The sequence below is a fragment of the Nelumbo lutea genome, chromosome 4 (assembly GCF_056320005.1).
Source record: "Nelumbo lutea isolate HS-2025 chromosome 4, American lotus-T2T, whole genome shotgun sequence".
Taxonomy (NCBI): Eukaryota; Viridiplantae; Streptophyta; class Magnoliopsida; order Proteales; family Nelumbonaceae; genus Nelumbo; species Nelumbo lutea.
This window is the reverse complement of record NC_142687.1, coordinates 40196125-40219385: the sequence shown is the minus strand read 5'-3', so window position 1 is coordinate 40219385 and position 23261 is coordinate 40196125. Positions and strand designations below refer to the sequence as shown.

General features: G+C 39.9%; 1 protein-coding gene across 4 annotated transcripts in view; it reads right to left on the bottom strand.

The window, feature by feature from the left end:
• The window catches only part of LOC148855357 (putative 3,4-dihydroxy-2-butanone kinase), a 54997-nt gene extending 33971 nt beyond the window's left edge, over positions 1-21026 (bottom strand). The window contains exons 1-8 of one of the 4 annotated variants that reach the window (XM_088941360.1): positions 20669-20987; positions 20339-20412; positions 20137-20200; positions 19912-20016; positions 4470-4582; positions 4320-4367; positions 4009-4080; positions 3816-3905 (exon numbers count right to left, since the gene is read on the bottom strand). In XM_088941360.1, the coding sequence (XP_088797486.1) occupies positions 3816-3905; positions 4009-4080; positions 4320-4367; positions 4470-4532 (273 nt within the window). In that variant the 5' untranslated portion in view covers positions 4533-4582; positions 19912-20016; positions 20137-20200; positions 20339-20412; positions 20669-20987. Of the gene's footprint in view, positions 1-3815; positions 3906-4008; positions 4081-4319; positions 4368-4469; positions 4583-19911; positions 20017-20136; positions 20201-20338; positions 20413-20668 lie in introns of all 4 variants that reach the window. The other 3 variants (XM_088941361.1, XM_088941359.1, XM_088941358.1) reach the window with 3 other exon arrangements.
• Between the last annotated feature and the right edge of the window lie 2235 nt (positions 21027-23261).

Genomic DNA, 23261 nt, shown 5'->3' with positions numbered 1-23261 from the left:
TTTGATTTTGTGCATACCCCAGGAAGATACATTTGGTAGCCTTAGAGTCAAATTTTGAATGGGTAGGCCCAAAGGTTTGGACAATGAAAGAATCCTATTAATGAGATAAACAATAGTAAGAATGGCATCCCCCCCCCCATAAACGTATAGGAACATTATAATTTAGCATGATGCTTCTTGCAACTTCAAGGATGTGCCTCTTTTTCCTCTTAGCTACCCCATTTTGCTGAGGAGTATGAGGACAAGTGCTCTGATGAATCACTCCATTTTCGAGATAAAAAGACAAAGGTTTTGCAAAATATTATTTGGCATTATCAAATCTAAGATTTTTTATTTTAACCCCAAAATGAGTCAGGATCATTTGACATACAACACAGGTCAAAGTGGGAACCTCATCCCGAGAACGCATGAGGTAAACCCATGAAAACCGAGAGTAGTCATCAACAAACAATAGAAAATATTTGTACCCACCCATAGCAGGAATATGATAGCGCCCCCAAACATCGGTATGCACAATTTCAAAAGGAAAAAACTTTTAGTACTTTGTGAATAAATTGATCTACCATGCTTTGTCAACTCACAACTCTCATGCTTCAAAATGAACACTTGGATTGACTCGAACAAATTAGGAAAAACACTCCTTAAAGACCCAAATGATAAATGACCCAATCGGTTATGCCAAAGCATAATCTAACTCATACATTGTGACACAAAAGACTTCCTAGCTTCTTTATTCTTCCCAAGTAGATGTTCAAGCAAATAGATCCCATTCATCTCATGGCCAGTCCCAATACCTTCCTCATTGCAAAATCCTAGAAAACACAATGATCAGGGAAAAAGGAAAATGAATAGTTCTAGTGTTTAGTGATACTACTGACTGAAAGTAGATTAGTACTTAGTTTAGGAACATGCAGAACCGAGGATAAAGAAATAGCATCAGAGACATTGATGTCTCCCTTGCCTGAAATAGGGACAAGAGAGCCATCAGCAATAGGCACTGTCTCTGCCAGAGGACAAGCAATAAGTGTGAAATAAGGAAGACAAACTAGTCATATGATCAGATGTTCTTGAATCTACAAGGCTAGTGTTACCTGTGGTAGAGGCATGATAGGCAGTGGCCCTTGTACCTGATTGAGTAAAGGCAGAAATGGGAGGAGTTGAATGAGACTGTCCAGAGATGCCAACTTCACTCTCTAACTGAGATAAAGCAGCCCTAATAGCAGCCAACGCATCAAGAGAACTGGATCTAGTATTGGGTGTGGATGAAGTTCCAATGGTTATAGCTACATTTGCATTTCCTTTCTTGTTCCTAAATCTTTCTGGAATTATCTGAGGACGAAGCTTCCAACAAGTGTCCTTAGTATGTTTTGGCTTTTCTTACAGTAGTCATAAAACACATCCATCTTTCCATCATTCTTTACTTCCCTCTCCTTATCACCTCCAATCTTCGGTTTTATGGCTGCTAAAGTTGATTCCATAGATGGAATTTGTAACATAACTTTTCTTTTACTTTTTTCACTATGTATTAAGAGAGTAGGCTTGAGATAAAGAGACACTATCTCTAGTGAGAAGTTGTTGTCTTACAATGTCATAATCAAAGTTTAGTCTAGCCAAGAATTCAAACACTATTTTTCTCAACTAATTTCCTGTATGTGGTAGCATCTTTCTGGCTCTCCCACTCAATAGTCTCAAGATGATCAATCTCATACCACAATGATTTCAAGGTGGAGAAATATACTGACACAAGTTTCTCCCCTTGTTTAAGATTATTCACCTCAATTTTCAGTTCATAAGCTCTATTAAGGGGCTGAGAATAGGTTTCTTTCATATTGTCCCAAAACTCCTTAGTTGTCTTCGCCCAAAGATAGTTTCTACTAATATGAGGCTGCATGGAATTGCATAACCAAGTAACCAAATAATTTTCTTGGACCCATTTAGCAAGGGAAGGGTCCTCCTATTCTGGTTTCTTTGTTTCTCCCATCACATACCCCAGTTTTCCCCTCCCTCCAATGGCCATCACAGCTGACTGGGCCCATTCCAAATAGTTTGTTCCATCAAACTTGACTGTAGTAATTTGAAATGAACTGCTGTCAATAGAATTTCCAGCTCCTACAAGTCCTCCATATGGTTTGTTCTCATTTCCAGCCATTTCCATGCTGTAATGAACAATAGATATTCACCAAATGGAGAGTACAACATTGTCTGACTCCTTTTCCAAACAAAAATATTCCAAGTACTATCCAACAGCAGCACCCAAAATAATAAAAAAAAAAATCAGAGGCCTTTTTACGAACACAAGGTGGGCGGCAGAAGTGACCAATACTGTCAAACAATACAGACCAGAAGTACAATCCGCAAAGAAACCCTAAAACAGTCCAAGAGAACAGCCAAGCCTCCCAGAGGATTCCAAAAATATTTCAGATGTCAGACAATCCAAAAACTAATGAAAAACAACCCAGAAAATACTGGGTGCTACTCTCAATATTTGATTTAAGCCCTAAATCAGAAACTAACCTGCTTTCTCTGATTCTTCTTGGTCACCGGACAGTTCTCCAAGTTTTCTGAACCTTGAGCACCTTCTTGAATCTCCAATGACCTCCAAGAACCAGGCACATCACGCTGAAACTTCCAGTGCTAGAAATGCTCTCATGTAGTCAGATGGACTACACCTACATGAGAGACCTAACCAATCTTAGGCCTACTCTGATACCAAGTTGTCTGAAACCAAGGAGGTTCAGACCTGTTTAGTAATCAGCAAAGAAGAAGAAAACAGAGATGAAGAGGAGAAGAGAAGAGAAAGGAGGAAGAGAGGAGAAAGAAATAATAGAAGAGAAAAGGGGTTCGGTCTGCCTTAATCAACCGCCCCAAGTGCTATTTATATTAGGCTTATAATAATGTGGTACAATGACAGGAATACCCCTGTCACAAGAAACAACTGAAAGAAACATTCTAACAGCACTATAATCAGAGGAAACATATGAACAAGTGGAACCACAAGCTGGTTAATCATTTTCTCTATAGTAAGCTGGATCTAGAAAAAGAATACAACATTGTGAACTGGTCTTTCCTAGTGGAGGTTATAAAAAAAATGTGGTTTAGGGAAAGATGGTGCAAATGGATCTCAGTGTGCTTATAGACTTGTCAATTACTTAGCTTTAGTGAATCGAGTGGTTAGGGATTTCTTTTCAGCTAATAGGAGACACAAGCAAGGTGAACCTTTATCACCCTTCCATCACTCTTGTGGTGTATGCACTTGGTAGACTGATTTCAAGAGTTGATAGATTGCAATTAATCAAAGGGTGGAGAGTTAGCCGAGATAAGCTGGTGCTCACACATCTTCACTGCCATATCCATCATTAAATTATGGGCACTTAAATCATTTCTTACTAATTCCACCCTAGTCCTTTAATCCTTTTCAGAATCAGTCCGCCCGTAGCTTTTCTAGCCCTTTCAAATTATAACAATAACTTCTTCTAATAGGTGCTGTAGATGATCTTGTATGCAGATGATCAAACCAACTCAATCTACTTTATCATTTTATTACCAATTGAAGCAAATCCTAGGTTGTCCCTTTTAGTGTAACAATTCTATCAGGATATGGACCTAACTTTTTTAGTTGCCACCAGACTCAAAATCACATCTATGTTACCCTAACATTGGAAAGCACAAAGTTGGACATGGTATTGAATACATAATTAACACTAAAAATTGAAGTCTGACACAATACAGCACCCTTGCACAGGTATCTGGGTCTCATAGACCTACATTCTAACACACATGCAGACAGATAAAGAGGAGAGAGAGAGAGAGAGCACCTTATGGACAAGAATAGTCCCAGCCAAACCTCTCCGCCCAACTATGCCTCTACGTGGTGGGAGAGCACAATCATCTCCAACAATAATCATCTGCAAGGTGCAAGTCCTTTTTATCTGTTTTGAATTTTGTTTTACTTCATATAAAAACAAGATTCAACAGATGGTTCATAAATAAAATTTACATAAAGTGTACCTCTATTTTATAACCTTCAGATTTCGCTTGTTCAGCAGCCAAGCCAAAATTAAACCGGTCACCAGTATAGTTCTGTCAACCCCAAAATACAAAATAATGAACCAGGAAATCCCAGCTGAATAGGTGAATATAATCCCATATATATCCCCTATTTTTAAAATAAAAATGCACAAAGAACAATTTTTTTTTTTCATGTAGGGTCAAGTAATTGAAACAGAGAATACAAACATTTGAGAAAATCCTAATGGGTTAGAATTCTTATTCAACTAATGAACCACTAATTAATATAATTGATTTAATGATTACAATACCATGACAATCAGAAGACATCCCATAGGACCAGTCACAGCCCGGATACCCTACAATGAGCACTGTTAGTTTATAGACTTTTAATCTAATGTAAAGATCTAAAACAAGCAAGCTAAATGTGCATGCTCCACTCAATAAGCAGGACACCATACAGCTAGTATAGAATCAACAGGAGGAGGGGTGAAAACATCTCCACAAATAGCTGCTGTTAGCATTCCTTCCCCCACAAATCCAGCAGCACAAGGCTCATGCCCACTTCCACCCCCTGAGTCAATAGAGAATATAACCAAGGGTAGCTGAGAAAGGTAAACAATGGAAAAGGAAAAAGGAAATGCCCCAATTATAGAAATACCAGGAGCATAAAAAAATTCATAATCTAATGTTAGATGATAGCCATAAACATGTAGATTACACTGAACCTGAGGTGAACTACAACAAACTGGCTAAATTTAATAAAGTGCATACCACAACAACACATGGCATAGTCAAAATGGAGACATCAATAAGAATAAAAAATCCAGGCACTGAAGTTTGATGTATTCAAAAAACAAAAGAAAAAAACAGAAACAAACAAGAAAATGTCCCAAAGTCATATAACCATCAGAGAGGAAGGTCACATTTTAATGTCATACCCAGAATATCTATCTCAAAAGAGATAGATCTCAGTACCACTGAGAGAGTTCTGTCCCGTGTAGATTTATTCAGCCAAATCCCTAGATTCAGATAGTTGAGGATTGGATCCCAGTTGGAAGACTCTTTCCATTATATGTGTCTGGAATCTGATGGGCATTAGTTATTGTCTTTTTCTCCTTTTAAGCCAGGGGTCCTTATGTGGGTCCAATATATGATGCCCAAATATGGACATTGTTGGACAATTTTGTATGCCCTTAGCTTCAATTAGAATGATATACTTTATGAGTTTATTGTAAATGAATAAAAGTTCATATTTGATTCATGTTCCCTTAGTATGTTTCTGTGTAATACCCTTAAACTGGACACTTAATGAGACTCGTGTTAGTTTAGAATGTTCACAGCCAGTGGGTCGGTCTGGGGAGACCTATCCTAATAAGGCTGACACTGTTATACCACCAAGTCAGTTGGGGTGGCCTGTCTCAGCTGCCAGGGTGAGACCCTAGGCACATATAGTGTAGGATTAATTGAATCTTTGAACTGGAACAGATTTCCAGTATTGCCCTAGACCTTGGAGATTGATGGGCAAAACTAGAAAGTTATACCCGACCCCTAGACTCGATTATGATACTGCACTAGGTGTCAGATTGGGTTGTCTTTGATGTACCAATCAGCGAGATCCTTAGTGGGGGTCACAACCTGGGTATGTTGGGACAGTCTGAGAATTCATCTGAGTGAGTGATCATAGTGATAGAATCAACCCCTTGTCGAACAAAGGTAATGATCGGAGATGCGCTTTCACTGATGGAAACCAAGACTACCGGCAACCAATTTCAATCGTTGAGATTTGTTTTGCAAATTATATTATATATGAGATATAAAAGTATATATATTATGGTTTCCAAAATGTTTGCAAAAGGTTTTAATTCCTGGGATCCATATAAGCAGAGAGTGCAACACTGTTCCTTGCAGCCAAGGGAGAGGTCCTCTCTTGACGGGCAGTGTTTAATCAGGGGGTGCACTGTCCATAACAATGTATTCGGCCAAGCCTTGTAACAAAGGCTGGGCCGAACCCATGTGACTGATGTGTAGATCAATGCTTGGGTCCCACGCCATACAAGAAAGCCCAACTAGGCAACAGTTAGGAAAGTTAAGTGAGCACATAAACTTAATAGGCCTAAAGCCCATTTTGAATTGGACTTGTTTAATGAGTTAAATATGGGCGAATTCTGAGATGGATCAGCAGATAGGATAGGGACTTAACCCTATCCACTTAGAGAGTCTAGATCTAAATGTGATTTGGATCTGGAAACCTCCTAATAAGATTAGGAGAAAGTTGATCCAATCTGCAGATAAGATAAGGGTTTATCCTTATCACCTAAAGAGATGTTTTGATCCAAATAAGATTTGGATCAGCAACTCCTAATTAGATTAGGAGCTGATCCTTTGGGGTTACAATTAAGGAGGGAGGCGGCAGCCTTTAGAGAAGACATACTCACATCCTCTTCAGAGCTGAAAACACAAAAGAAAGATTTATGCGATCCCTGCAAATATCTTTCTTGCCGCCTCCTTCCTGGAGGCGCCAGACATCCAATTCGATCTCCAGTTGTGGGAGAAGTCAAGAATCGATCCTAACACCAGTTCTTTGAGAAAGAATTGATAGGAAGCTGTGCTCACGTGCCATCCTGCTGTTTCTTGTGAATGACAAAATTCTTGGAGAAGAATACTACTAATTCTACTCCATCCTACACTGCGCCATCTTCAGTGGGAGCAGTCTTTGGATCCTTCCTTAGACGCGAACACATTCGTTGGGATATACTTTTTCTCCGTATCATGTATAATCCTCTCCTACTCCTTTTGGTTCAGATCTGGTTCAGTTTATGGTTCAAGATTGATCCTTGAAAATATGATTTTCTAAATAGGGAATGCGATTCCCAGTTGAAAGGGAGAGAAAAATTTTTGAAATTCGCCCGTTTATTCCACAAGATTTGGGCGTCCAACGATGGATTTCTCATCCCTTCAGTGGTATCAGAGCCATGGTTCAAATCTTAAACCAATTCGTTTCAAATCTGAACCTGCGCAAATGGGCAGAAGGCGTTCTACCCAATTTGCGCAGATATGGGTTTTGGGAAATTTGTTCCCAAAATTATGGGCGAATAATCTGAAATTAAATTTTACATAAATCTGATTATTATCTAGAATTGTTCTTTATAATTTTCTTGATTTATGGGTTGTTCGTACAAGAGGAGATCGAAATCTTGATTTGCGGAGGGAACCTGCGTTTTTGCAATTTTTGGATTGCTTTATTACATTTGGTCTGTAAAATATATTTTTTTTTATTTTTAGACTAAATGTATAGGTATTCGATATGATGTAATTATTAATAGAAATTAGGATTTCTATTTATTTTAATTTTGGATCGAAGATGGCGGCAAAAAAGGAGAACTCGCAGAGAAGGAGATTTCGTAGATGGGAGAATTGCAATCTGCGATTTGCAGTTTATGAAACTGCAACCTGTGATCTAACCTCTATTTTGCAGGAAGGAGTGTGCGAACAGCCCTATGAGACTAATTATTTCTTTTCTTTTATCAGTATTTAATTTCATATTATTTTCTTGAATTAAAGATTTAATTAAAGATCAAACCCTAGGCCCATTCGAACCAAGATTGGTTCAAATTGTTTGGACCGAATCTAGGGTTCGATCAAGGCTGAAAGTTGGCCCTAATTTTCCCACTAATGGGCCTGAGGATTGATATTTAATTAAATGGTTAATTCGGCCCAACCTGTAAAGGCCCAGTTTTAAATGGTTAAAACTGCTAAAAGCCCACTCTGCGAATAAAGCTATATGAGCCGAACCCATCAACTCTAATTCAGCCCACATACCTAGATAATATTAATAGTTAATATTATGGATTTAAAATGGGTTTCAAATGGGCTTTACAAATAATTAATTGATTGGATCAATTTATCCCTGCATGTGATGTGTGGATGTGTGATGTGCTGCGTACATGGGCCATAAGTGCTTGGCCCATGCTCATTCGATAGTGGCTCTTGCGCACACCATGGCTGAATGCACATCATTGCCATGGTGTCCCTTTTGGTCATTGGATGACCTCCCTCAGTGGTGGGCCCCACACCTCATGGAGAGGTTACGTGCGGGACCCTAGCCGATTCGGGCCCACCAAAATCTGACTTTATGAAAGTCAGTGGGGGCCACTTGGGTTTGACCTAGATCAAACTAGGGCATAATTGATTGTTCCCTCCAACTAATATGAGTGCATGTGATAGGGAGATTCATATGATGAACTCTCTAAAGGCCTTCCATCATTAGCATGAGGATGGGTCCTTCAGTAATGAGGAAACGCACCAGAAAATGGGCTATCCATTTGTTGTTGGGTTTGTCTGAACGTTTCATAAGATGATAGGAGCGTCAAAGACCGATGTGGGAGGGGCTTCACCAGAAAATGGGAACTCTCTCACGGTACTTTGGCGTTCACGAACATGATGGGTAAGCACTCACTGGACAGAACGGTTTACCTGAAAACGGCTCTGAACCTTGTCTGACAGAGGCCAAAGGGAAAACTCATATGATGAGTGGATATGACCCTTCATAGAAAGGTGGTGGGGCTTTGCAGCTGAAACAGTTGCTCCATGCATCCATTGTGATTTCCCACATTTCCAGAGACAACTCGCAGTCTCCGTCACTGAGAAAGGAGGAAAATCTCAGAGATGAATAAATGGAAATGGAACGTAAATTAAAATCCATATCTATGTAATGAACATGAATCAAATTAGGTTGTGGACTGATGTATGCTCTTTTATCAGAAAATGGCAAACGAACAATTTGCAAAACTACTTGATGATAACAAGGTGAAGGCCCAAACTATGCCGACTGGTACAAGAACCTTATGTTGGTCTTAACCTCTAAAAAGTTGGTTAAGGTAGCCAAGAATCCTGCCCCGGATCGTCTAGGAGATACGGCTTCAGAGGCCCGGAGAAGAGAATACCAAGAATGGGAGGAGAAAAACTCCCTTGCCCGCTGTTATATCATTGCCTCCTTGGACAACCCAATACAGAGGCAGTTTGATCAGATCGAACTTGCCAAGGACGTATTGGACAGTCTCAAGACAATGTACAAAGAGCATAATCATTCTACTCGGCAGAAGGTCTTGAAACAATTCATGACCGCACAGATGTCCAAGGGTCAACAAGTTCACGACCATTGTCTCCGGATGATGGGATATATCAACGAACTGGAGGCTCTTGGATACGGGCTAGATCTGGTAACACAGATCGATGCTATTCTAAACTCTCTGCCTCCATCCTTTAATCCATTCATCATGAATTACAACATGAACAAGCTAAACGTCAGCTTGCAGGAACTCATCATATGTTGCAAAGGGCCGAAGATTTGATTAAAAAGGATGAGCCCATTGCCATGCTTGTTGAAACTGGCAAATCGGGCAAGAAAATGAAGGCAAAGAGAAAGCCCCAGAAGAAGGCTGCCAAACCCAAGAAACAGAGGAAGGACAAGGCATCAGATGCCTGTCATTTTTGCAAGAAGACCGGCCACTGAAAAAGGAACTGTCCTGCCTACCTGGAATCCAAGAAAGGTAATCTTGAAACTTGTGTTATAGAAACCAACTTATTGGTAGCTTTTGCGTCCTGGTGTATTGACTCCGGGGCTTCAACTCATGCGTGTAACTCACTGCAGGGGTTCAAGGTAAGCAGAAAGCTGAGTGAAGGAGAAGTCACACTCTACTTGGGGACTACTACAACTGTTGCAGCCGCGGCCATAGGAACCGTCGAGTTACTTTTTAGAGAATGAACAATTGTACTGAAAGATTGTCTTTATGTACAAAATTTAAGGAGAATTTTGATTTTTGTCTCAAAACTGTGTGCAGATGGTTATTCTGTCTTCTTTAGTAATACGATTACTATTAAAAGAAATAACAGATTCATCGCATACGGGGAACTGGAGAACGGTCTCTATGTTCTACATCCTTCTCTAGAAACTAACATAACCAAAACTACGTCGGCTGAAATCCCCAAGAAGAGAGCCCGTGATACAGTTAATCCCACGTGTCTGTGGCATTACCAACTTGGCCACATCAATGTTGACCGAATCACAAGATTGGTAAATGATGGTCCTTTGGATTTTCTAACCGTAGAAGATCTTCCCACTTGTGAGCCTTGCCTACAAGGCAAGATAACGAAACGGCCATTTAACGGTAAGCCTGAAAGATGTACAGGCACACTTGACCTTATACATACTGATGTATGTGGTCCCCTGAGTGTTAGGACACGGAATCAACTCGTATATTTCATCACCTTCACCGATGATTTTTCACGATATGGTTACGTGTATCTAATGAGACACAAGTCTGAATCTTTTGAAAAGTTCAAAGAGTTCAACCAAGAGGTCGAGAAACAGTTAGGGAGAGAAATTAAAGCCCTTCAATCAGATCGAGGTGGCGAGTATCTCTCAGACAAATTCAGGGACTACTTAAAGGACAATGGGATAGTATCACAATTAGCTCCCCCTGCTACACCACAACTTAACGGTGTTTCAGAGATGAGGAATAGGACCTTATTGGATATGGTCCAGCCACTTCTCATACACTCAGAGTTACCCACATCCTTTTGGGGTTACGCATTAGAGACTGCAATTTACGTGCTGAATCGGGTTACAACCAAATCGGTTCCGAACACTCCATATGAACTTTGGACCGGAAAGAAACCAGGTGTCAAACATTTGAAGATTTGGGGTTGTCCAGCACACGTTAAAAGAACGAGTGCAGACAAGTTGGAATCCAAGACCAGTCATTGCCTATTTATAGGCTACCCAAAAGGCTCTATGGGTTACCTATTCTATGACCCAAGTGAGCAGAAAGTGTTCTGCAGCCGAAATGCACAGTCGCAAGGGATGTCAAAACTACATTCCTGAATGGAGATCTTACTGAAGATATCTACATGCAGCAGTCGCAGGGCTTCATTGCTGCAGGTCAGGAAAACATGGTATGTAAACTTAATAGATCCATTTATAGACTTAAACAAGCTTCTAGAAGTTGGAACATCCGTTTTGACTTTGCTGTCAAATCGTTTGACTTCGAGCAAAATCTGGATGAACCCTGTGTCTACAAGAAGTACAGTGGAAATAAGGTTACCTTCTTGGTTTTGTATGTAGATGACATTCTACTCATTGGGAATGATGTAGGAATGTTAACTAAGGTGAAAATATGGCTTTCACAGCAATTCTCCATGAAAGATCTTGGAGAAGCCTCCTATATGCTAGGTCTTCAACTCTATATAGATAGATCGAAGCGGATAATAGGATTATCCCAATCTACTTATATTGACAAAATAGTCAAAAGATACAGCATGGAAAACTCCAAGAAAGGAAATGTTCCTTTCAGGCATGGAGTCACTCTCTCCAAAAAGATGTATCCCAAGACTTCTGAGGAGATTGATGGCATGAAAGACGTTCCCTATGCCTCTGTCGTAGGGAGCATTGTGTATGTCATGCTGTGCACTCGTCCTGACATTGCTCAGGCAGTGAATGTAGTAAGCAGATTTCAGGTCAACCCAGGGCAGGAGCAGTGGACTGCTATGAAAAACATACTTAAGTACCTTCGAAGGACAAAAGAGTTTTGTCTAGTATTCGACGGTAGCTCGCTACATATCCAAGGGTATACAGATATCGATTTCCAGTTGGATCCAGATGATAGAAAGTCTACATCTGGATATGTTTTTACGATAGGATTGTGTGTTGTTTGCTGGAAAAGTAGCAAACAGGGGTCCACTGCAGACTCCACGACCAAGTCCGAGTACATTGCCGCAAGTGAGGCTGCCAAAGAAGCCGTGTGGATGAAGAAGTTCGTTCACGAGTTGGGAGTAGTTCCTGTTAGACAGTTTTGTATGCCCTTGGCTTCAATCTGATTTGATGTACTTTTGTTATTTAGTGGAAATAAATAAAGTGCATGTTTGATAAATGTTGTTTGGTTTAATTCTATGTAAAACCCTAAAACTGGACATTTATAGAGACTCATGTTAGTTTTAAATGTTCACAGCCGTTGGATAAGTCTGGGGAGATTTATCTTGCCAAGGCTGATACTGGTGTGCCACCAAGTGTTGGGATGGCCTGTCTCAGCCATCAGGGTAAGACCCGAGGCACATGCAGTATGGGATTACTTGAATCCTTGAACCGGACCAGATTTCCAGTATTGCCTTGGACCTTGGAGATAGATGGGCAAAACTGGAAAGTTACACCTGACCCCTAGACTCGATTATGACATTTCACTAGGTGTTGGATCAGGCTGCCTTTGATATGCCAATCAGTGAGATCCTTGGCGGGGATCAAAACCTGGGTATGTTGGGGCAGTTTGAGAATTCATCTGAGTGGGTGATCATAGTGACAGAATCAGCCACTTTGTCGGACAAAGGGTAATGATCGGGAATGCACTCTCTCTGATGGAAACCAAACTGCCGACAGTTGATTTCAATCGTTGGAATTTTGTTTTGCAAAATTAATATATTTATATATATATGTACGGTTTCGAATTGTTTGCAAATGGTTTTAATTCCCGGGATCCATGTGAGAGGAGAGTGCGGCACTGTTCCTTGCAGCCGAGGGAGAGGTCCTCTCTTGTCGGGCAGTGCTTGATCATTAAGGGCTGAGAGGTTAAGTGTAAGACCATTGAGGATAATACCTGATGGGCTAATCTTGCACCTGCCCACAGTCCCTGGGTTTTTATAAGATGGCTTGGCCCAGGGACCACTTAATGTAAGTGTTGGGCCCATAGGGTCCATATGATGGACTCAAGGGGTTCATTGAGTTTTTCAGTGAATTCGGCTGGGCCGAACCCATGTGGCTGGTGTGTAGATCAATGCTTGGGTCCCACGCCATACAAAGAAGCCCAACTGGGCAGCAGATTGGAAAGTAATTAAACACTGAACACTTAATGGGCAAAAAGCCCATTTTGAGGTGGGCTGATATGATCACCCATCCATGGGGCGAATTTGAGATTAAAGTTAGTAAAAGGATTGGGCCTTTAGCCTTATCCACTCTAAGAGACCAAATTCAAATTAGATTTGAATCTGGTAACCTCCTGATAAGATCAGGAGTAAGCTAACTCTATCTGCAGAAAGGATTAAGATTATCCCCTATCCAAATACTGATTTGGATTGGGATAACTCCTAAAAAGGAGGTTTCTTAATCAATAAGAAAGGAGGAGATTTCGAACCACCTTGAAGATATATAGGATATCTCCTGCGAATTGAGATCTGATCTGATTCATACTCTCCAGAAAAACAGAAAAAGCAGTTCAGCCTTTTTCGTTTTGGAGATCTCCTCCTGCCGCCGCCATCTGCCATTGCAAGATTAGATCTCTGCAGAAAAGAAAGTCAAGAAATCTGTTCTTGACATCAGTCTTGCAAGAAAGACTGAGAAGGATTCAGTGTTTAGTACTTCCAGAGGATTCTTGTGAAGGATCCAGTGTGTAGGACGCACCCTGCTGGTTCTGTTCCATTCACAGCTGTGTCATCTTCAGCAGGAACGGATCTTGGAGCATTCTTTGGGCGTGAACACCAACTTTGGGAGATACTGCTTCTCCGGATCAGGTATATTCCTCCCATTTTCTTTTGGTACAGATCTGGTTTAATTATGGTTCAAGTAGGATCCTTGAATATTGTATTCTGAATTTAGGGAATATGATTCCCAGTTGAGAGAAGGTAGGAAATTTTTGAAATTCGCCCACCCCTTCCGCAACCCCTTTATGGCGTCCATTAGATGGATCCTACCCTTCTTTCAGTTCCATCCAGCACATCACCCATCCCGTTGTTGTGTGACAACAATGGAGCCATTGCTCAAGCTAAGGAGCCACGAGCCCACTCGAAGTCGAAGCACATCGAGAGGAAGTACCACGTATTGGGGGAGATTGTTGGTAGAGGGGACGTCCTAATTCAAAAGGTAACGTCAGCGGAAAATGCAACGGACCCATTGACGAAGCCACTATCACAGAAAGTGTTTGAGAAACACGTGGAAAGCATGGGACTCCAGCTTGTACCTGATTAGACCTAAGTGCAAGTGGGAGTTGTTGGACAGTTTTGTATGCCCTTAGCTTCAATCAGAATGATGTACTTTATGAGTTTATTGAAAATGAATAAAAGTGCATATTTGATTCATGTTCCCTTGGTATGTTTCTATTTAATACCCTCAAACTGGACACTTAATGAGACTCGTGTTAGTTTAGAATGTTCACAGCCGGTGGGTCGGTCTGGGGAGACCTACCCTAATAAGGCTGACACTGTTGTGCCACCAAGTCAGTTGGGGTGGCCTGTCTCAACTGCCAGGGTGAGACCCTAGGCACATATAGTGTAGGATTAATTGAATCCTTGAACTGGAACAGATTTCCAGTATTACCCTAGACCTTGGAGATTGATGGGCAAAACTAGAAAGTTAAACCCGACCCCTAGACTCGATTTTGATACTGCATTAGGTGTCGGATTGGGTTGTCTTTGATGTACCAATCAGTGAGATCCTTAGCGGGGGTCAAAACCTGGGTATGTTGGGACAGTCTGAGAATTCATCTGAGTGAGTGATCATAGTGACAGAATCAACCCCTTTGTCGAACAAAGGTAATGATCGGGGATGCGCTCTCACTGATGGAAACCAAGACTGTCGGCAACCAATTTCAATCGTTGAGATTTGTTTTGCAAAGTATATTTTATATGAGATATAAATGTATATATATTATGGTTTCCAAAATGTTTGCAAAATGTTTTAATTCCCGGGATCCATATAAGCAGAGAGTGCAACATTGTTCCTTGCAGCCAAGGGAGAGATCCTCTCTTGTCAGGTAGTGTTTGATCATTATGGGCTGAGAGGTTAAGTGTAAGACCATTGAGGATAATACCTGATGGGCTAATCTTGCATCTGCCCACAGTCCCTGTGTGTTATAAGGTGACTTGGCCCAGGAACTACTTAGGGTAAGTGTTGGGCCCATAGAGCCCATTTGATGGGTTTCAGGGGGTGCACTGTCCATAACAGTGTATTCGGCCAGGCCTTGTAACAAAAGCTGGGCCGAACCCATGTGGTTGATGTGTAGATCAATGCTTGGGTCCCACGCCATACAAGGAAGCCCAATTGGGTAGCAGTTAGAAAGGTTAAGTGAGCACATAACCTTAATGGGCCTAAAGCCCATTTCGAATTGGACTTGTTTAATGAGTTAAATATGGGCGAATTCTGAGATGGATCAACAGATAGGATAGGGACTTAACCCTATCCACTCAGAGAGTCCAGATCTAAATGTGATTTGGATCTGGAAACCTCCTAATATGATTAGGAGAAAGTTGATCCAATCTGCAGATAAGATAAGGGTTTATCCTTATCACCTAATTAGATTAGGAGCTGATCCTTTGGGGTTACAATTAAGAAGGGGGGCGGCAGCCTTTAGGGAAGACATACTCACATCCTCTTCAGAGCTGAAAACACAGAAGAAAGATTTCTGCAATCCCTGCAAATATCTTTCTTGCCGCCTCCTTCCTGGAGGCACCAGACATCCAGTTCGATCTCCAGTTGTGGGAGAAGTCAAGAATCGATCTTGACACCAATTCTTTGAGAAAGAATTGATAGAAAGTTGTGCTCACGTGCCATCCTGCTGTTTCTTGCGAATGACAAAATTCTTGGAGAAAAATACTACTAATTCTACTCCATCCTACACTGCGCCATCTTCAGTGGGAGCAGTCTTTGGATCCTTCCTTGGGCGTGAACACCTTCATTGGGAGATACTTTTTCTTCGTATTAGGTATAATCATCTCCTACTCCTTTTGGTTCAGATCTGGTTCAGTTTATGGTTCAAGATTGATCCTTGAAAATATGATTTTCTAAATAGGGAATGCGATTCCCAGTTGAAAGGGAGAGAAAAGTTTTTGAAATTCACCCCTTTATTCCGCAAGATTTGGGTGTCCATACAATGGATCTCTCATCCCTTCAGATATGTACACAGACATGGAGGAAATGTGGATACAACTCTCCATTTCCTAAAATTCTGGACACGGATATGGGTATGGTATTCTATATAATATGTTTATATGATTATATCACACATTTATATTTAGATTTTGAAGCTAAATGTCATTTCTCAAAACTTATGTCTTGCCAAACTTAGTTAAATTTCTAACATGTGCAGATATTTTTATGGTATAATTTGTTAAAACATGCCACTTTACATATTTTAAAGTGGACTTTGGCACAATGTTTGGGTCACTCCATTGCAACCTAGGTGACCAGGGTTCAAATCTTGGAAACAGCCTTTGTATATCTACAGGTGTAAGGATGCGAACATATGTCCCTCCCCAGACCCCGCATCGGTGGGAGCCTCGTGCATTGGGCTGCCTTAAAAGTATCATGGATATAGAATACATCTAGAAGTATCTATGTAGTATCTGGTATTTTTTTGATAGATCTACGTAGTATCTGGTATCATACCCAACACTTATCAGATACAATACCGGTATGCTAGGCATGTATCAATTTGCTTACACAACCAGGCAAATGGTAGGCTCATAGTTGAAAATTTCAATTTAAGTACCTGGTAATAAGTCATTGTTTGTGGTTAATAGAAAGGCCTTTTGTTGAGGATGGGGTTGATCCTAGGAGTTTGGCATGAAAGGAAATTGGCATGGTTTCCACAACCCACACTGATTCAGGGAAGAGTTGCAACTAAAATCTGGATGATTCTAAACCTGAGCAAGGAAAATTCCTAGAGAAATGGAAGAATTGAAACTTATCCAATTGTATTAGTTCAAGGCAGAATATATAAAATGGATTGACCTATATTTGAAAAGTAACACGGAATTTCCAACTTTTTTGGCTTCATGGAGCTACACCAAGGGGTAGCCCATCCCCCGAACCCATAACACCCCCAACATTGGTGCAAGTGGGATTCAACCCCAAGTCTCCACTACAACCAGCTGGAGACCTTACCAACCAACCAGTTGGCACCTTGCACATGGAATTTCCAACTTGCTAGGGTCAAGATGTACTTAAGTTTCTTGATTCCTTTCTCACCCCCCTCCCCAGTGGTGGCAGTGGATGAATCAGATCCAAACAACCAAAGATTACATGTACCTCTTCCAAGCATGAGCAAACCTTATCCTGGAAAATCCAATTTCAAAAGAATAGAAAATTTCTTTTGATATTTCTATTTTGTTCCCTTCTTGTATGTAATAGTCTAAAGGAGTTCTTCAGCTTAATAAATAACTAAATTCTCTTCTACTGATCAAAAAATTAATAAATAGTCTAAAGGGGAATATTTGCTACACAATATAAAGTAATGTTTTAACTACTTGTACTCTTACATTATCTTCTATCAACAGAATCATTTCCCAACATTTGCTGCAAAGTCGGACTATATTTTTAAAGATGCACTCTATGTGCCAAATTAATTACTCAAGTATCACATCATCTACCATTCAATTGTTTTGTCAATTTTTGTCAAGGGACAGACCTCCCCTTGAGAGGCAAATTCCCTTTTCTTTATGTTGGGTGTGGGTCCAGCCCATATGAGGGGCCCACCCCACTATTTCATGCTCCCAAAAAGGAACCATATTGTGGAAGCCAAAAAGGCACCCACCTTTATTGATTTGGTGTGCTTCCATTTCGTAACCACTGAAGTGAGAAAGAGAGAAGAAAAACAGAGGGAATCAAGGGTTTTTTTTGGGTTGAGTTTTGTGAAGAAGAGAAAAAAGAGCTGGTTTCTATTCTATTCAAGTACAAGTTTGGATGTGTTTTCAAGCCCGTTCTTGATGTGATTAAGTGTTGTTCAAAGAGTCAAGAATCTCACTCCAGTTCAGATTGGCTGTCTCTTCCTTTCTTCTTCTCAGTTTCATATTTACAGCAACTTGGTGAGATCCAAACCTTTGTTTTTTGTTGAATGTGCCTTACATTTGGTGGTGTTAATGCTGTACTTGTGAGCCAAGGATTATTTCATTGATGTTTGTAAACCTCTAGTTGCAACTAGAAATGACTATTGGTACCCATTAATTTCTGAATTAGTGGAAGACTTTTATGGACCATTGGTCCCGTGGTTTTTCCCCAATTTTGGGGTTTTCCACGTAAAAATTCTGGTGTATTTTCTGTTACTTGGCTGCTATTCGTATTTTCTGTTACTTGGCTGAATTGTTTATCTATTGTCATTGTTGTTGACAAACCCATTTTAACACACAAACTTAGGGAAAAGTTTCTTGCTGTCCTGGGATTACTTTTCACACTTATTTCTGCTACTGTAGTGTATCTTCCCCAACACTATACCCATTCTGTTTACAAAAAGGAACTTGTGTCTAAGTTTGCCTCTTCTTCTCTTGGGACTGATGGGATCTTGGTTTTCAAAGGGTCATTATGGATTCAAAAGCCCCCTTTGTTCCAAACTTGCTAAAACTTCTAGAGGGTGTCTTTCTTGATTCCTCCACACTGGATGTTCATATTTGAACTGCTAACCCTTGTTGCTCCTTTTCTTGTGCTTCCTTCTTTCAGGTTTTGTCCTCATCCTTTCCTTTGCCATGCCCTTTTCCAACTCAGGAGTTTTGGAATATGCCTGTGCAACACAAAATCAAGGCTTTTTATTGGGAGGTGTATCATGAGAAAACTAATACTTGTAACAAATTCAGAAGAGAAGACCTAGCCAGTGCCTTTCTCCTCATATTTGTATTCTTTGTTTTGCTAGTTGATAATCTACTTTCCACTTACTAATCAACTATTCATTTGTTTCTTGCATTTGGGAATGGTTTTCTGTTATTTGGTTATAGGTGGACTATCCCATTAGACGTGGCCAAACTATTCACCCCAACAACATTCCATTTCCAAGGTGGGAAGGAAGAATAATGTGAAGATGTATTAGGACAGCAATGAGTGCAAAGATCAGAAAATGTCATAGCTGATGCTTTGGCAAACATGGGGTATAGTTAGGGAAGAAACGTTTTGGGCACGTATGTAAGTTGATAAGCTATTGAGATGGGCAGCAGGGCTGCCCTATATGTTAGGGTTTTGTAATTTGTAAATACATTACTTTTCCATGATTCAGCAGTGAAGAATTTTGTTATCCAACAGGAAAACATGCGTGGCATAGCATCTTTTTTTTTTTTGATAAATAAAACAAACTTATACTTAAAATGTAGCATAGCATCTGTTTCCACATGAGAAAACATTGACACTAACAGTTTACTGATACAAGTGCATTTCATCTATTCAGTTCCATGGTTAAGCATTTAGGATAAAATTCAGCAGGGTTTTCTTTCTAACAAACCTATATCAAATAAATGTATTCTGGGTCCTTTCTAGCCTCCATAAAAAAAAAAGAAAAAAAAATGAATCCTGACATATTTGGAGTGCTTTTTCATGATTTTGGCACGTTTGAAGTGGATCTTTTTTCTTTTTTCTTTATTACCATTTCCATCTTGTTGGAATGCATTCCTGTTGGTTGTTTAAAAAAAGAGAAGCATAAGGTACATTTGCAAATAAGGGAACAGATAAATACGAGGGAATTCTAAGGTGTGTTAACAAATAAAAGTTTCCGCCACACCCATTCTTCATGAGAATGGCAAGGGCAAGAGGGGCCATGCTTCCCCCTTCCGACCTACATGGTCCTTGCCACTAGCCCCACTCATTGTTCATGAGAAAAATAGAGTAAAGCCACTTTCCTATAATATATAGTTAGCCTTTTAATATATCTATATTTAATTTTTTGACAAGTTTGTAAAAAAAATAGAAATAATCTTTCAATTTAAGATAGAATTCAAAATTCGATTTGATTCAACTTTCTCTATGATTTACGATACGGTTATGATTTTCAAAACATTGACCAAACACAGTCAAGAAGTAGGCAGTCTAACTGTTTTTATTTTATGTCAATCACATGCATCTGGTCTGCCAGAACAGAATGGAAAAATAGGATTCATGTAGCTGACCTCATATAGTGAGGATAACGCTTAGATGATGATGACATGCATTCTTTAGTTTACTGATCATCTAGCATGTTTGACAATTTTGTCCGGAAAATATGCTTATCTTGACTGCGATCATAACAATAATTAACATAGTTTACAGAAGCATACATAATTTCCTATTTGTATCTTCTTGTGTCTAAATTTTAGGAAGAAATTGGACAGAAATAATTTGGTAATCTTTCAGACCTGAAATAACTGCAACCTTGTCATGTGTAGAACTTGAAACATCAGCACGTAAGACAACCTTAATCTGCGCTGCCACAACAAGAAAGAGATTAATACTAAATCAGAAAAGTTAATTTGAGAGAGAGAGAGAGAGAGATCAAATGCCTTACGAATATAATTAAGTTCTAAGAATAGATAAATATAGAAAGTAAAATCTTGTCACCTCTGGGAAACCATCTAGATACTGCAAACCGGGATAAGTCTCCACTAGACCCTCAATGTACTCAGTGACCACATCTGCCACAAGAATACGAGTAACAGAGAAAAAACCAACTCCATCAATGCCAAAGCATCACAAATTCTTCAACAACAGAAAAAAATTTCCACAACCACACCAGAAGATACAACATGCACCATCAAGAAATAAAGTCGGTAGAATGCAGTAACCACTCCCAAGTTTCCAACACGCAAATGAACACCAAAAACAAATCAAATAACCAGAAAATCTAGAAACTTCAACAACGTAATTAAATATCAAAGATCAAATGCAGACCATTTGGATCATTAATGAGCTTCTTCGCCTGAAAAGCCATGTAAAATTCGCTTCACAGGGACCTGTTTTGTTATTCAAAGAAGCTCCTGCTGCATTATTGAACAAGCTCCTACACTAAGCAAAAGACGATACGCAGTAAGACGAGAAACCCTAACTCCACCTTGCAAGAAAAACCAGATACAGAGTGAGAGAGAGGGACAGAGGGACAGAGGGACAGAGGGACAGAGGGACAGAGAAACAGAGAGACAGAGTGAAGGCTTTGAAGGTCGTTGGCCCGGAGGTTTGGTGGTCGCTTCTCGCCTTATATAAGTTTACTTGCGGCCTTAGCCCTTAGCCCTTAGCCCTTAGCTTATGACGGAGTAAGATAGTTGCTTGTCCGAACAAGAAAAACGATCAAATCACGAAAATACCCTTACTCTTTGTTGAATTTGACTTCAAAGTCTTGATTCCCTTTTACGGGATTACCCTTGTAGTGATACAAAATAACGAGGCTACCTAGACGCCTAGGACCGGAGTTTTTTGATCGGTAGATGGTTATAACGTCACGTTGTGAATAATCTCATCTACCAGCCCTTTTATTCTCGGTAGTGGCGTGTTGGAGGGTAGAAAACACTTAATGGCAGACAAGACACCTGAAAGCGCTCTTATTTGATATCCAAAAATGCCCTCTTATCTGATAATGCAATCTTGACTTCGTTGTCCCATTATGGGCGGGAAAAAACTGAGCAGACCAGACGGTCGAACCGGTTTGGGTTAGGGATACAAGTCCGGTTTGGGCCCTTGGACTCATCAGAGGCCCAAGCCCTTTCGAATTTTAGGCTGCGTTTTGGGGTTTTCTAAAAGGTGCTTCTATGGCTTATTGTGTTTAGGAAATTAAGGCTATGTTTGGTTTGAAGGAAAAGATAGAGAAAAGAAGGAAAAAATAAGGAATTCAATAATACAAGGTTTGTAAAGCCCACTTCACAAAAGCCGGAAAAAAAGGCTTATAAGCCCATTTGGAGGGGCATCAACTTTGATTAAGCTGCTTGAACTACTAGAATTTCCATGTGGGGCTCTTCTTGCAATGCCATAAGCTGATGTGTGAAAACCCTCCCAAATGGGCACTATAATTTTTACGTTTCTGAAATGGGTTTATAGAATACAAAAAAAAAAAAAGGTTTATAAAGAGAAAATTGGTTTTTTTTTTTTAAATGGATGACTGAAAAAGCGCTTCTCTAACCAGCTTTTTATAAGTGCTTCTTGGAAAGCCCATTTTAGGAGGACCCCCCCCCCCCCAAAAAAAAAAGTGATTTTTAACCTGCACTCTACCTCAGAATTCTGATTTGCAACCCCCTTCTATTCTACTAATAGCCCCCATAAATCACATCCTGCCCTGAATTTGGCATCAATTCATTGACAGGATTGTCCACCCCTAAAAAATCCTTTCTCCACCTAAGCTTGGATTGAACCATAAACCCCCCCCCCCCAAAAAAAAAGGACCCAAGTGATCTTTCTAACAATTTATATGGGTTGAACCATTACTATGACTGGTTAAACCAGTATTATAGATCATAACTATGGATTACAAGATTTGGCAATATGTTTAACTCAATTATAAAACTGTTCTTTATAAGATTCCAAGCCAAAGACTTTAAGTCTTTGGGGTCACGTGGCATGTCATGGATGGAAGAGATTGGGTCGACCCCACCGGTTTGTTCCACGAAAGTGTCTAATAGGCCCATGCGGGCACCGTTTGGCCACCTACATCCAAAGCAATACTTGTTCTCGTTTCTATTCCTCTATATAACATTTTGGTGTACTATGTACTGATGAAGCTTGAAAAAGTACCATGTACTGATGAAGCTTGAAAAAGCAGAGGAAGAGCCAACAGGTGGGATTATTGCAATCATGTTGACTTGGTTATTGTTGTAAAAGATGAAACCCGTTAGGTGACGAGGTGGATAATATATTAAATTGGGGTTTGGCTTAATCTGATCTAGTTAAGTTCATTAGAGAATTAATCTGACTTGGATATGAATCAACTTTGCTTTTTCTTCGGCAGATGGATACAAGTCAATTCAACCAAATAGGGTTTTGAACATTCATGGCTAAATCGAAAATATAATATATGAGGGAAGAAAGAAGTTTCACTAGTAGGGCCAAGTAGAGAATTTGCTTACATAATAAATCATATTAATATTTTAATATGTTCGAGGATGAAAACAGTACAACATTCTTAATATTTTTACTTATTGTCTAACAATTTACAAATCTTCACTTATACATCATTATTAATATTTTAACTTATTAAAATCGCTCAACTTAAAGTATTTAAGACATGGTTTTTAAAATCGACTAGGTGACCAAATCGGTCAGGGGTTTGGTTACTAGTTCTAATGGTGTGATCGTTCGACTCGAATGGTTAGCCCGTTTTAACAAAAAAATAAAAAAAAATTGAAAAATGGTCAAAACCGTTCAAACGGTTAACTGGCCAATTCAGCAATTTGCTGACTAAAATCAACGGTTTTGGGGAAAACGGAACCAGTCAGGTGACCGGTTCCCAGTTTTTCCGATCCAACCGTCTGGTCTGGTCCAGTTTTGAAAACCATGATTT